The sequence below is a fragment of the Artemia franciscana genome, chromosome 4 (assembly GCF_032884065.1).
Source record: "Artemia franciscana chromosome 4, ASM3288406v1, whole genome shotgun sequence".
Taxonomy (NCBI): Eukaryota; Metazoa; Arthropoda; class Branchiopoda; order Anostraca; family Artemiidae; genus Artemia; species Artemia franciscana.
The window spans coordinates 49,145,320-49,161,215 of NC_088866.1; the positions used below are offsets into that span (position 1 = coordinate 49,145,320).

The 15,896-nt window shown below is 36.5% G+C and overlaps 1 protein-coding gene across 7 annotated transcripts in view; it reads left to right on the top strand.

The window, feature by feature from the left end:
- Positions 1-15,896, top strand: part of LOC136026532 (rap guanine nucleotide exchange factor 4-like) — a 788,659-nt gene that overhangs the window by 635,382 nt on the left and 137,381 nt on the right. For 4 of the 7 annotated variants that reach the window (XM_065703200.1, XM_065703203.1, XM_065703202.1 and 1 more), the window contains one exon: positions 2,269-2,450. The exons of the other annotated variants lie outside the window; for them this stretch is intronic. In XM_065703200.1, the coding sequence (XP_065559272.1) occupies positions 2,269-2,450 (182 nt within the window). The remainder of the gene's footprint in view (positions 1-2,268; positions 2,451-15,896) is intronic. 7 annotated transcript variants of the gene reach the window in all.

Below are 15,896 nucleotides of genomic sequence, written 5' to 3' on the forward strand. Positions count from 1 at the left end.
TTTGACCTGTGTTTACATATAGTAATGGTTACCAGGAAGTGTACAGACGTTTTCAGGGGGATTTTTTGGTTTAGGGGGGAGAGTTGAAAGGGGGGGGGGTTACGTGGGGGGATTTTCTAGTATTATTTAAAAAAATAATGAAAAAATAAATAAGAAAATTTTTTTCTACTGAAAGTAAGGAGCAGCATTAAAACTTAAAACGAACAAAAATTATTACGCATATTAGAGGTTTACCTCCTCGTTATACATTACTCTTTACGCTAAAGTAGTTTTAGTAATTTCAACTATCTATTCTACGGCCTTTGTGATTCAGAGGTCATTCTTAAGGAATCGGACAAAATCTAAGCTTTAGTGTAAAGAGCGAGATATCAACGAGGGTTGAACCCCCTCATCTACGCAATAAAAACTTACGAATATAGAAGTTCGTTACGTAAGTTAGGTATAATCGTAAGTTACGTATATTTTTTACCAATGAAAATGTTTGTAAAAATTAAAAGTTCTAGTTGTTTTTTTAAGTAATAAAAAATCGGAGGCAACTAGGCCTCCTCCCTCGCTCCACTTTTCTCAAAATCTTCCGATTAATTGCAATTAATTAATATGCAATTTTTTTTTTAATTATTTATGTGCGGAGAGCCAAGATCAAAACATGCATTAATTCAAAAACGTCCAGAAATTAAATGAAAAACAAGTTTTTTTAAATGAAAGTAAGGAGCAACATTAAAACTTAAAACGAACAGAAATTACTCCGTAAATGAAAGGGGCTTTTCCTCCTCAACGCCTCGCTCTTTACGCTAAAGTTTCTTACTGTTTTAAAAATAGAGTTAAGAGAAAGAGTCAAACTTTAGCGTAAAGAGCGGGGCGTTGAGGAGGAAAAGTCCATTTCATATACGAAGTAATTTCTGTTCGTTTTAAGTTTTAATGTTGCTCCTTACTGTCATTTAAAAAAACTTTTTTTTTTATTTATTTAATAGAATCATAAGGAAGCCTTGCTTCTTGCTCTAGTTTGAGTCTGGCCTTTGTCATTAGTGTGTCTACTGTTTATTTTTATGTACCATTATTTAAAAAATATGTTTCTCGATAATACTTATATTTGTGCCAAGTCGGTGACGCTAGTTCTCGAAAATTTAGGAGGGGAGGGTAAAAAGCATTTTTCAATAATCATGGGGAAGAGGTAATTTTGTCGTTTTTCAATTTCTTCGTTTTTCATGACCATACAAAAAAAGAGCTTATTTTCAATATAAATACCCCAAAATATTTACTTTCCAAAGCATAGGGAGGGGGGGAACAAAAATGTATGGAGCAAAAAAAGTGAATGTGACGGATGAGTCAATTTGATCTTGTTTCGCAGTTATGTAAAAAGAAAATTCAAGGTAAAAAAAAGTAAGGACTGTTTTAAATTTCAAGAGAATCACAGCCTTGCTTCAGGCTATTGTTTAAGTCTTGTCTTTATCAAAAGTATTTTTGGTGTTCGTTTCTACCGTTATTTACCATCACAGTATAACTTATTAGGCTCTTTGCCTGTAAGAATTACAAGAACAGTAATCATTTGAGTTTGTTTTCCTATCATTTTATATAATGTATGATTTTTAGGGACATTATGAAAGGGCATTTATTACTCATTAGGGGCCATGAACATAGCCTTTATTATAAATTTCTCAGCTTTTTTCGTCCTTTGCAAAAGCTTTACTACGTTTTGACGCATTGAGAATAAATAATTATCTTAAGCAACCTGTTAGACAGTAAACAATGTAGACGGCAGAAATCAAAGAACTAAAAGAGAAAGGGAAAAGAAAATAAGCTATCTTTATACCAATGAAAATAAAACACTATTGATTACAAAAAGTAATAACAAAAGAAAAGCAGAATAATAAAATAAAATAAAACATATTTTTCAGCCTCTTTTGCCTAGTTAAACACTGACATCACTTTTATTTTATTTTGAACGTTTTTTTTTTGTTTAGAGGGGATAACCAATAAAATCAGTTTTATATTTATGTTAGATACAAACTCTTAGCTCTCAACTACACACGACGAACTAGCTGAGAGTACCGAGGATGGTATCCTCACAAGTACACAATTTTTCGCGTTCAGTATCGAGTAAACATTTGATCCTTCAGAATCTTCAAAACTCGGAGCTGAGAGTACCGAGGATGGTTCACTATAATTTGTACCATGTTTTTCCTTCCATGTAGGTGCAGCTTCCTCGGGATCGGCCACTCAAAACAATAATCGAATCTCGGACCCCTGACTGTTTTATTTTATTTCTAGTTGACTCAATGACGCCTGTATCCTCACCAGTACACAATTTTTCGCGTTCAGTATCGAGTAAACATTTGATCCTTCAGAATCTTCAAAACTCGGAGCGACGGGGGAGTGCGTCAAGCAGTCGGACACCATCAAGATCAAACTCAACTGAATCGTCGAGTACACAGTCAACAGTCTTACCTGAGGTAAGCCGTTATTTATAGTAATAAATTAGCTAGTTCTGGCAAATTAATTAGTTGAGGTATGGTCATTGAACTAACCTGTAACCAGAAAGTTCAAAGACCTAGGCCATGGACCAACAACCATTTTATTCCACGCTCAGGGTGGATTGATAGCCTTCGGATGCAATCGAGATAATGCTCCACTAAATCACCAGGACATGTTCGAGGGATTTACCAAGAATAAAATTAGTCTTTTTTTACGCTGAGAATCTTGGAAGACCCTTCTAAAAGACTCTTGGCTACTATTCTGCTCAGGAACCGGACTCACCGGCTACTATTTTGTTCTAAAGGACAAAGAGCTAGACTCATCGGCTCTTTGGAAACCAAAAAACCTATTTCTCGTGGTTTTATGATTATACGCCACTCTCTTTGCTCGTTACGGACTTTTGACCTTTACAAATGACCCTTCCAACTCTTACACTACCGGCTTGGAAAAGAGAATAGGAGGCCAAAAGGAGATGGGGCAGTGATCTGGAGCCAATCTGGCTCGGAAAATACGGTCGTCGTTGAAACCATCAGTGGCTGGAGATCGTACAGCCTGTTACCCTCGAGCGAAACCTGTGGAAGAAGACGCGTCGTCGTCTACTCGGCGCTACGATGAGCCTGAATGTGGTACGGGTATAAGTAAGTACGGGTGACTAAACTTTTTACCCTTAGGAAGTTGGCTCTTGATTGAATCAGGTAGTTTTTGGGCTTCGACCGTCGTGAAGGGGCTTCCGTTATGCCCAGACTTGCTTAGTCGTAGTACGGCCTCATCCGAGTCAATTTTTATAAATTTTGTTTTCGGTGTTTATTTTTGGAAAAATCTGGCTTATAACATTAGGATGATTCCAGGATTATCTTGAAAAATATAGTTATAACGCTTCTAACTTGAATAGTTTAGCTGTTATAAGTAATGTAGAGGATCAGAGGGCAGATATCCCCTGCTACCCTCTTTCTCAATGTTTTCCTTTTCATTGCAAACGTGCGTTTGGAGGGAATTTTACAAAGGAAGGGGGACCATCCAGGTAGGGGTTTGTAAATTTACTATCTTTTGCAAATACTTAGGATTAAAACTCTGGAATTTTCTAAGATGGAGGAGAAGGGAGTTTTAATGGGAGAACCACACTCCTGAAGTCCCCCTATCTATGCTTATGGCTGCAATACCGCTGCTGTTTTCACTGCCACTGGAAGGTCATTAGGTTCATAATGTTCACTTTTCTCTTACCGGATTCTCATACCGCTCTCTGCTCCAATTCTCTTTTACTCCAATATAATCCTTTAGTAAGTAGCGAAGTTTATTATTTGTTTTTCGTTTCTACACTAAAGGTTAAGGTTATTTTTGTTCTGGGAGGAGTATAACAAATCTTTGCAAAACACATAAAAATCTTTTAATGTGTATTTGTTACTTATTTAGGAGCCAGACAAAAATTTTGGAGAGGGAATGTCTTACCTGGTATACCCCCCCTTTATTTGGCCTTTTACGGTGTATTCTGGCACTTACGGAGGGGGGGCCTTCGCCCCCCGAAATCTTGTGAAATATTTAATTTCCCCATGGTTTCTTGGGATTTCTGGCAAAAGTAGGTCATTTATTAAGAATCTAGATACATGTGTGAAGCCTTTTTTGGGGGGATTTTACAGCATGCAATTATCCGGTCTAGTCACTGCCCAATTATTAACCCATTTTCTGTCTAATTTTTTACCCTCTATGAAGTAATTAGCAATTGTACTGTAATTTTTTTGTAAAGAGTTTGACTTCCACAGCAAAATAGAATTATCCTTGATATTAGGGCGTTTATCCTCCCTTTTCAGGATAAAGTACAGCTTTTAGTGGATCAATTTTGGAAACAATCATTTTTTATTAAAGTGTAAGTTTTGAAATAGAAGAACTACCGCCCACAGCACCCATATTGCACAGTTAACCCTAAAATTTCCCTTTCAGTGGGATATAGTAGATTAATCACTGGTTCTAAATCGTTATGAACATAACCTGACCCTAAAACATACTTTTAAGGCTTCAGTCTTCTTCCTCCCATCCTCTACAATACTACAGATTAAAGTTAATCTGTATTTCTCGATATACGTGCTTTTTGCATTACTAAATAAAAAAGTGCTACTTTATATCTGCTGTTTCAAAGGTTTTGGCCCCCCCCCCTCCGAAAAATTCCTGCGTACGTGCCTGGGTGTATTATATTATTTTTGACCGCAATTCGGTGGAGGGTTTGTTAAAAACCTGGAAAATAGGTGATTCAAGCAGAAAATATAGAAATCGTAAAAAATTGTATTTTGGGGGACTGAGCCCTAAGACCATCCGATTCCTTTGTGCATATTTATGGATATAAAGTTTAACCTATGTTTTTAAGGTCAGAGAACTGTTTTTATGGATCAAAGTTTTAAGGATTGATGTTGTTATTGAGAGGAATATTGAGAGGAACACAATTAGGCTGTCATGGTTGCTCCCTTCAATTCTATATGAAAAGGTTAAAGTTGGTTTATAAGCGCTTTGCTTTCTCAACAGGAAATTCCTTATTTTTGATAAATTAATGATGTGAATGCTTTAGTTTATTTTTTTTTCAACGCGAAAAAGTATCTTTTCTTGTGCTTTTAAACGACAACTACAAAGAATTTGAAAATTCGTTGATTGGGAGCAAAATCGTCACTTTAATAAACAGTTTTATGTATCTTAGACACGAGTATAAATTCACAAAAATGCAGGAGAAGGGGTGGAGGAGAAGGAGTTGACAAAATATCTGGTACTTATCTGTTAAATGGAATCACTCAAGAATTATGTTGTTTAATTTCTAACTGAAGCCCGTTTCTCTCCCTGGATCGGTTATGATTTGCATTTTTTGAGGGAGGAAACTAGATGGATGCAGATTTTTATTAAAGATGTAATATATAGAGGTGGTTCGAGGTTAGGTTAGGTATTTAATATAATTCTTTTTTCGTAGTTTATATATTTTTACATATTATCGTCATATTTTGGTATATTTCATTAGGCTTAAACTAACCTCTCTTATTGAATGGTTTCTGTTTAACAGACAAGTACCAAAGTTTTAAATGAGGATATATAAAATATTTTTCAAACCCAAAGACGGGTTTGAAAAATATTTTTTTCAATAGAAACATTCGAAAATTTATATCTCGAAAGCCCCCCCCCCCTAATTTTAGGGTCTGCTTTAAGGCAATCCGATTCTTTTGAAAAGGCACTAGTCACTCTTTTGGAGCTTACAGAAAGGTTTCAAACAGTTCGTGGTAACGAACTGTAGTAAGGAGCGACTCGGCTCAATAGTAACCAAAACTCTAAAAAATAGAAGTTTGATACCAATAGCTACATCAAAAGAATTGCATTTTAATGCTGATTTTGAATATATAAGTTTCATCAAGTTCAGTCTTACCAATCAAAAGTTACGAGTCAGAGAAAATTTACGTTTTTAGAAAAATAGGGGAAACACCCCTTAAAAGTCATAGAATCTTAACGAAATTCACGCCATCAGATTCACCGTATCAGAGAAGCCTACTGTACAAGTTTTAAGCTCCAATCCACAAAAATGTGGAATTTTGTATTTTTTGCTAGAAGGCAGATCATAGATGCGTGTTTATTTGTTTGTTTGTCTTTTTGTTCTGTTTTTTTTTTTTTTTTTTCCCAGGGGTGATCGTATTGACCCAGTTGTTTTAGAATGTTGCAAGAGGGCTCATTCTAACGGAAATGAAAAGCTCTAGTGCCCTTTTTAAGTGACCAAAAAAATTGGAGGGCACCTAGGCGCCCTCCAATTTTAGCCACGCCTCCATTTAGCGTGGGAGGGGTCCCACGCTAATTTTTTCCCAAAGTCAACGGATCAAAATTCTGAGATAGCCATTTTATTCAAAGTAGTCGAAAAACCTTATAACTATGTCTTTGGGGACGACTTACTCCCCCACAGTCCCCGTGGGAGGGGCAACAAGTTACAAACTTTGACCAGTGCTTACATATAGTAATGGTTATTGGAAAGTGTACAGGCGTTTTTAGGGGGATTTTTTTTTGGTTGGGGGAAGGGTTGAGAAGAGGGGGGTATGCTGGGGGAACTTTCCATCGAGAATTTGTCATGAGGGAAGAAAATTTCCATGAAGGGAGCGCAGGATTTACTAGCATTATTTAAAAAAACAATGAAAAATAAATTTGAAAAAGTTTTTTCAGCTGGAAGTTAGAAACAGTATTAAAACTTAAAACAAACAGATATTACCCATATGAGGGGCTCACCTCCTCCTAATACCTCGTTCTTTACGCTAAAGTATTTTTAGTAATTTCAACTATTTATTCTACGGCTTTTGTGATTCAGGGGTCATTCTTAATGAATTGGGACAAAATTTAAGTTTCAGTGTAAAGAGTGAGGTACTGACGAGGGGGCAAACCCCCTCATATATGTAATAAAAACATGAGAATACAAAATTTATTTACGTAAGCTAATTTATAAGTTACTTAAATCTTTTACTAATAAAAAGATTCGTAAAAAATTAAAAGTTCTAGTTGCCTTTTTAATTAACCAAAAAATCGGAGGACAACTAGGCTTCCTCCCCCGCTCTTTTTTTCTCAAAATCATTCGATCAAAATTATGAGAAAGCCATTTAGCAAAAAACAAAATATGCAAATTTCGTAGTTATTCCTCTGCGGAGAGCCAAAATCAAAACATGCATTGATTCAAAAACGTTCAGAAATTAAATTAAAAAAACAAGTTTTTTTAGCTGAAAGTAAGGAGCGACATAAAAACTTAAAACGAACAGAAATTACTTTGTATATGAAAGAGGCCGCTTCCTCATCATCGTCCCGCTCTTTACGCTAAAGTTTTTTACTGTTTTAAGAAGAAGAATTGAGAGAAAGAGTCAAACTTTAGCGTAAAGAGCGGGGTGTTGATGAGGAATCAGCCTCTTTCATATACGAGGTAATTTCTGTTCGTTTTAAGTTATAATGTCGCTTCTTACTTTCAGGTAAAAAGAAACTTGTTTTTTTTATTTAATCACCAAAGAATTTGAAGTTTTTAATTTAATAGTTTTCTTCAGATCTTGAGTGACAAAAATCTTTTTTCCTTCAAAAACAACAGCTTATTAATAGCAGTTAAAAACCCTGAAGCACATTTTTTTTTCACTTTCGTATAAATTTATTTAATGTGTCATAAAACCTTTTCAAATACCTTAGTCAATTCATACATATCTAAAAAATCTCTTTCCCGTAGCTGGTACCTATTTGGTACTATTTTTCTTCTATGAAGCCCTCAAGATCTTCGAATGTTATTTTATCTTCCGCGGAAACAGCAAGTGAAGAGAAAAACAGTAAGAGCCTCAACTGAATTTTGGTGGTAATCTAAACTGATACGACCTTTCAAATACAGCCAGAACTTTTTGTTGTGAAATATATCCCCTTTTGAATCATCGGAATAAATTTATAAACTCCTAGAGCTCTCCATCTTCCATCTCTAACAAATCTATTTTCTTTCTTTTATAAAGCTCTAAGGAGGATCTTCGAAAACTATTTCTTCTCCCGTATAAATAACAAGTAAGGACATGAACCTGAGTTTAATTTGATGGTAATCCAAACTGAGAAGATCCTTCTAATGCATCGTGCAAACTCATGTTAAGTAATATCTCACCTATTGGATTATCTAAGCCTGTTCATACAACTTCAAAAATTCTCTCCGTTTCCCGTCCCAGGGATATCTATTTTCTTTTCTTCTATAAGCTCTAAAGATCACCGAAAATTATTTTATCTTTCGCAAAAATAACAAATAAGATATGAACCTCAATTTAGTTTCGGGGTAATCAAACAGTTCGTGGTAACGAACTGTAAGTAAGGAGTGATCCGGCTCAATAGTAACTGGAACTCCAGAAAATTGAATTTTGATAATAATAGCTATATCAAAAGAATTCGATTTTTACACCGATTAAATAAAAAAACAAGTTTTTTTTAATGAAAGTAAGGAGTGACATTAAAACTTAAAACGAACAGAAATTACTCCGTATATGAAAAGGTTGTCCTCCTCAACGCCTCGCTCTTTACGCTAATGTTTGACTCTTCCTCTTAACTCTACTTCTTAAAACAGTAAAAAACTTTAGCTTAAAGTGCGGGGCGTTGAGGAGGAAAAGCTCATTTCATATACGGAGTAATTTCTGTTCGTTTTAAGTTTAAAAAAAAAATTTCTTTTATTTAATTTCTGGACGTTTTTAAATTAATGTATGTTTTGATCTTGGCTCTCTGCACATAAATAATTAAAACGTCATTTGTATATTATTTTATTATTTTTTTTTGGCTAAACGGCTTTCTCATAGTTTTAATCGGAAGATTTTGAGAAAAAAAAAGAGCGAGAGAGGAAGCTTAGTTGCCCTCCAATTTTTTAATTATTTAAAAAGGCAACTAGAACTTTTAATTTTTTACGAACATTTCCATTAGTAAGAAATATACGTAATTAAACGAATTAATTTACGTAACGAACTTCTATATTCGTATGTTCTTATTGCGTAAATGAGGGGATTCTCCCTTCGTCGACACCTCGCTCTTTACACTAAAGCTTAAATTCTGTCCCAATTCCTTAAGAATGACCCTTGAATCACAAAGGCCGTAGAATAAATAGTTGATATTACCAAAAATACTTTAGCATAAAGAGCGAGGTATTACGAGGAGGTAAACCCCTCATACGCGTAATGATTTCTGCTCGTTTTAAGTTTTAATGCTGCTCCGTACTTCCAGCTGAAAAAAAACTTTCTCATATTTATTTTTTCATTGTTTTTTTTTAAATAATGTTAAAAAATCCTGCGCCCCCTTCATTGAAAGTCTCTTCCCAATTGAGAAGTTTTTCCATGGAAAGATCTTCCCACGTACCCCCCCCCCCCCCACCTTAACTCTCCCTCCCAAACCAAAAAAAAACCTGAAAACGTCCGTACACTTCCCAGTAACCATTACTATATGTAAACACAGGTCAAAGTTTGTGACTTGCAACCCCTCCCACGGGGACTGCGGGGGAGTAAGTCGTCCCTAAAGATATAGTTATTAAGTTTTTCGACTATGGTGAATAAAATGGCTATCTCAGAATTTTGATTGGGTGACTTTGGGGAAAAAATGAGCATGGGAGGGGGCCTAGGCGCCTTCCAATTTTTGGTCACTTAAAAAGGGCACTAGAACTTTTAATTTCCGTTAGAATCAGCCCTCTTGCGACATTCTAGGACCACTGGGTCGATATAGTCACCCCTGGGGAAAAAAACAAACAAATAAACACGCATCCGTGATTTGTCTTCTGACAACAAATGAGAAATTCTACATTTTTGTAGATAGGAGCTTGAAACTTCTACAATTTGGTTCTCTGATACGCTGAATCTGATGGTGCGATTTTCATTAAGATTGTATGAGTTTTAGTGGTTGTTTTTCCCTAATTTCTAAATTGAGGCAAATTTTCTCAGGCTCGTAACTTTTGATAGGTAAGACTAATCTTGCTGAAAGTTATATTTAAAATCACCATTAAAATGCAATTTTTATGTAACTATTTGTATCAAAATTTCATTTTTTAGAGTTTTGGTTACTATTGAGCCGGGTTGCTCCTTACTACAGTTCGTTACCATGAACTGTTTGATTTCAAACATATTAGTTTCAGTAAGTCTAACATTACCCATAAAAGGTTACAAGCCTGCAAAAATTTGCATAGTTTTCGAAAAAGGGGGAACACCCCCTAAAAGTCACAGAATCTTCATGAAAATCTCACCATCAGATTCAGCGTATAAGAGAACCCTTTCTTAGAAAATGTGTTCTATAAAAATGTGGAATTTTGTATTTTTTTCAGGAGTGATTGTATCGACCCAGTGGGCCTAGAACTCCGGGAGAGGGCTCATTCTAACAGAAATAAAAACTTCTAGTGCCCTATTTAAGTGACCAAAGAATCGGAGCAAAATTGGAGGGCCTCCCACGCCAGTTTTCCCCCAAAATCGTCAAATGAAAATTTTAAGATAGCCATTTGGTTCAGCATAGTTGAAAGGCCCAATAGCTATACCTTTGGAGATATCATGACCCCCACACCCCCTGGGGAAATGTCTTTAAGTTATAAAATTTGTCCATCGTTAACTTATAGTATCTATTACTGGGAAGTATGCATACATTTTCGGATGGAGAGGGGAGGAAGAATTTCTGGCTGGGAGGATCTTGCAACGGGAGAATTGTAACCGGAGGCGGAAGTTTCCAGGGTTTGAACTACTCAGGGGAAATTTTATACTAGGGGAGTTTTCCAGAATTCCTCTACGAACTATTGGTACTTTCGTCTTATAGCCACTCCACTCAAGATCTTGTATTGCGAACATGAAACAATAACCGGTTTTCATTGTCTTTACACCAGACAATATTAGCTTCGGCGCGGTTGGAAATTACATTGTAGCTATATTTTATTTAAATATTTAGTTGGTATTTTAGTTAGGTTAGGTTAGTTTACGTTACGTATTTAATATAATGCGGTCTGGGCTGCCCCCTTCCATAATTATTTCTTGTAGTTTTCATAATTTTGTTGATAAAGTATATATTTTCATCATATTTTGTTTTACTTACTTAGAATTAACCAAACTTTACTTCTCGACAGAACTTGAGTGTGGTGGCCATAAGACGCAAGTACCGAAATTTCTTTCTAAGTCTTACTTTCTCTTTACCGACGCAATGTTACGCGTGGATCTGTTAAGGGTAATTATCAGGGATAATTTTTCCCCGGGATTGAATTGCGCAGAGGCTATTTCTATGGGAGGGGGATTTTTCCGTGGAAGCGGAGCCAGAAATCCTGGCATTATTTAAAAAGGCGTCAGAAATTAAATAAAAAACAGGTTTTTTCAACTGAAAGTAAGGAGCAACATTAAAACTTTGAATGAACAGAAATTATTACATACCTGGGGTGGTGCCCCCTCCTCAACCTAATTTTTGACCTAATTCCCTCACTATTTAACCTAATTTTTGATTTTCGTCCCAATTTTTTAAAGGTGGCTCTTGAAACGCAAGGGTCGTTTAATTAAACAATAGGTAACTTTTTTTTAGAACAATAAGTGCCGAAAAACTTTAGCGTGAAGAGCGAGGTGTTGAGCGGGGGGTAACTCCCCTCTTATACTTAATAATTTCTATTCTTTTTAAGTTTTAATGTTGCTTCTTATTTCAGTTGAAAAAAATGTTGTTTTTTTTTTTATTTAATCTATGCTGAGACGACCCTTCAAATACAGTCTGCAAAATTATGTTATGTAATATACCACCTTTTGGACTATCTGAGCCGGTTCATATAATTTCGAAAATTCTATCCATTTCCATTCGCTTGCACATCTGTTTTCTTTTCTTCCATAAGCTCTAAAGATATTCTAATATTATTTTATCTCCCGCAAAAACGACAAGTAAGACATGAACCTCAATTTATTTTGGTAGTAATCGAACAGTTTGTCGTAAAGAACTGTAATTAAGGAGAGACCCGGCTCAATAGTAGCCGAAACTCTGAAAAGAGGAGTTTTGATACAAAAAAAACCACACCTTCAGATTAGCGTATAAGAGAACCCTACAGTAGAGGTTTCAAGCTCCTATCTGAAAAGTGGAATTTTATATCTTTTACCAAAGCAAATGATCACGGATGCGTGTTTTTTTTTCCAGGGCTGATCGTATCGACCAGTGGTTCAAGAATATCGCGAGAGGGCTCATTTAAATGGAAATTCAAAGTTCTAAGGCCCTTTTTAAGTAACAAAACAATTGGAGGGCAACTAGGCCCCTTCCCACGCCTATTTTTTCCCAAAGTCTCTGGATCAAAATTTTGAGAGAGCCATTTTGTTCAGCATAGTCGAAACATCTAATAACTATTTCTTTACGGATGACTTAATCCCTCAGAGTACCCGGGGGAAGGGCTGCAAGTTATTAGTTTTGCCCATTGTTTACCTATAGTATTGGTTTTTGCGAAGTATACAGTTTTCAGGAAAATTTCTTAGTGTGGGGGGATCGGGGGAGGGAGTTACGTGGGAGTATCTCTCTATGAAGGAATTTTTATTAAAAAAGAAAATTCTTCCATGAATGGGGTCCTAGATTTCCCAGCATTATTTAAAAAGGACGATCAGAAATTAAATGAAAAAAAAACAAGCTTTTTCAACTGAAAATAAGGAGCAACATTAAAGTTTAAAAGCGAACAGATATTATTAGGTATATGAGAGGGTTCGCCTCTCGTCAATACCTCGCTCTTAACGCCAAAGTGTTTTTAGTACTTTCAGATTTATTCTAATTAAACGGCCTTTGTGATTCAGGGGTCATGCTTAAAGAATTGGAACAAAATTTGAACTTAAGCGTAAAGAGCTGGGTATTGACGAGGGGACGAACCCACACGTATGCGTAATAATTTCTGTTTGTTTTAAGTTTTAATCTTACTCCTTACTTTCAGTTGAAAAACTTGTTTATTTTTTTATTATATTCCAAACTTGGATAAGCCTTCAAGTACACGGCCCTCCAAAGGTAAAAGTACGTATCTACACTTTTCATTATTTCGATAAATCACGGCTCAAAGTTTGAGTACTTTTGAGAGCTTCAAATACGGTTTACGGTGAAACTGGACACAGGCTAATTCTGGAAATTAGTTAAATAGGTAAACAAATATGGGGATTTCATATTTTTAAGTAAAATTTTCTATTATTACTGCCCCGAAGCCTGAAACAGTAGATACGTACTTTTACCATTGGACCGTTACTCATATAAAGAGGCGCTCTCAAAAGGTAAAAGTGCGTATATGACATATACGTACTTTTACCTTTGACTCGAGACTCGAATTCGAATGAAGTCCCAAAGGTAAAAGTCTGTATAAAACATAAAACGCACTTTTACTCTGCCCAAAACCCCGTATCTATGACGTATACCGAAGGTAAAACCACGTATGAAGCATGTACAACAAGTCATTTTTTTATTCAAATAATTAGAAGTTAAAAAATAAAAAAAATAAAAAGAAATCACTGAAATACTGCAGGCAGCTAAGAAACACAGCCGTGCTTCAGCAAATCGACAGAAGCTGTTGATGAAGGCATAGTGCGCCAAAATGTACGGCGATTCTCATTCATAAAAGGTACAAGTTTTTCCAAGATGGCCTTTTTCTTTTCTGGCTTTACCCCCCTTGCGCCAAGAATCGGATCTGGCAAAGGATACTTTGCCTCTTTGATTGTACTAACCAGCTTTTTTGGCACAAAACTTAGACTCTTTTCTTCACCCTCAGGGCTAGTTTTATAGAACAGTTCTGTTTTTCCCTTCTTAAAACAGACCTCACTGAACTCATCAATGGTCACGCCCAAGTTCTTCATGACGATGCCAGGAGCTTTTAAGCTTTTCCACTGGCAAAAGTCTTCTATGTCCATTTTCACGGCTTTCGTGAATTTTCTACTTTTTTCTATGGTGTTGCACAAATCTTCAAAGTCAAGAACATCCCTTTTTCGAATTCGAGACTCAATCGATCCGTGTATGGAGTCAGCCCCCATGTGCGTATGGCCTTTCACTAGATACTTGATACGAATCGTTTCAGGTCCTCCTTCACTGTTGACTATCAGTACAAATTCACTAAAAATTGTCCAATTTTTGTTCTGGGCACAGCAATTGTCAGTATAAAAAATGAAGTGCAAGATATCCCTATTCATCTTTAAGACCTTGTGGAAGGCACTACCTATATCAGGTGCATCACGTCCTTGTCGAGATTCGTTCCAAACAACGCAAAGGTTCTGGTTTTGTTGGGTGGCCTTAACGGGGGCAAACGTCTCATTAAAACACACGAGTCTTGATAGAAAAAAGGCCTCCTTTCTGCTGTGCATGATGGGAAGCAATAACACTTTTTGTAGGTCCACGGTGAACAACATGGTAGTTGAATCTTTTTCGTATTTCTGCTTATCTTCAGAAAATGCTTTTGAAACCTGTTCAACAAGATCTCTGTGCTTTCTGTACAGTTCAGTCTCTTTCTCGGTTGCCTCACCATTTGTACCAGGAGTTCTCGCAGCCCCTACTTTCTCTTTTAATAGTGTGCAAATGTCACAGCTGTCACTTTGGGGCATGCACAATGATACTTTCATACCATTAAGAATCTTCCTATATGTCTCATCACAGATTTTATTTGCTGGATATTTTTCATTAAAGTCTTCTGCCATAAATTTGTAGCTCAAATCACGAGAAAGGTGCCGAACATTTGGAGCGTGAGCTCGACGATAGTGTGGAATTGCTGGCTGAAAGCTTTCAATGTGCTGCATCACAAGGCTTCGATCAACTTTGTTTGGTGGCCCTGCCACTTTATGGCCCCTTCCGTCCTTGAGCTCATTCCCAAGAGCATCCCTTTCAATTTTTGACTTGATTGTAAAAATCACTCTGTCATTCTTGCCAAATCCTAGACAACCAAGGAATGTAGACTTGCAAACTGGCAAGTTTTCAACTTTTGGGGTAAGTGTGGGGTATTCATTCAAATTTCTGGGAAGGCTGTACCTAACTGTAGTTTTTTTTCTACACGCAGCTTCTGGGGCAATAGTCCTTCTTTTAACTGGTAGGAAAGTCAGCAAAGAAGCGAGCCACATTTGTCTTGATTTATATTCTTTGCTCCAACATGTGTCATAAATTTTCCTGAATTCTACACTGGAAAACCTCAAACATGAGTTTGTACATTTGTTAGATTTACAGCCAGGTTCGTCAGGAAATGGATACTTCTTAACATCTCTTTCAAATTTATCTTTTTCTGAGCGAACTCGTTTTGGAGTAAGGTCAACAATAGACCTTCCTTCTCCTCCACCATTTTCTTCACGTCTATTTTCTCTATCTTGTCCCACAGACCTTGCTGCTACAGCGTCAATTACACACATGACATGGTCTGAGGAATCAGGTTCACAAACAGCATTGTTGCTTTCATTAGATGGTTGATTGTCCAAATTTAGCTGGTCATCTTGGGTCTCATAAGCTGCTGCATCCGAAGCCGAATCTTCCAAGGGCAGGAAAGGATCGGTAGGAAAATGGATCAGATTGTACTCTGGATGATCTGATGTAAGATCATTACTGACCGAAAGAGGAACTAAATCTGTAAAGAGCTTTCTCCTCTTCTTCAAAGTTGTCTGCCTTTCATCATCAGAAGACCCAAATGTCCCTTCAACGTCCTCCCAGTCAATATCAGACTCATCACTATCACCTCTACTTAAATCTTCTTTTTCGAATTCTTCATCAGCAAAGTGTTTTAACTGTGCCTTAGTTTTAGCTTCTCCATCAGTGGTGTCCCTTGATCGAGAATGTCCAGAAAAATTGGGTGATATGTCTGTTGTTTGATTTATCTGGATGATTTCTGGGGGGGAACAGGAACTAGCTCCTCGTTGCTCTTCACTGGAAGATGGCAAGTCGGTATTTGAAGTTGATGCCTCATTTGTGCTTGCTTGACATGCCAATGTCCTGAAAAATTGGAATTCTAAGAACTTGTT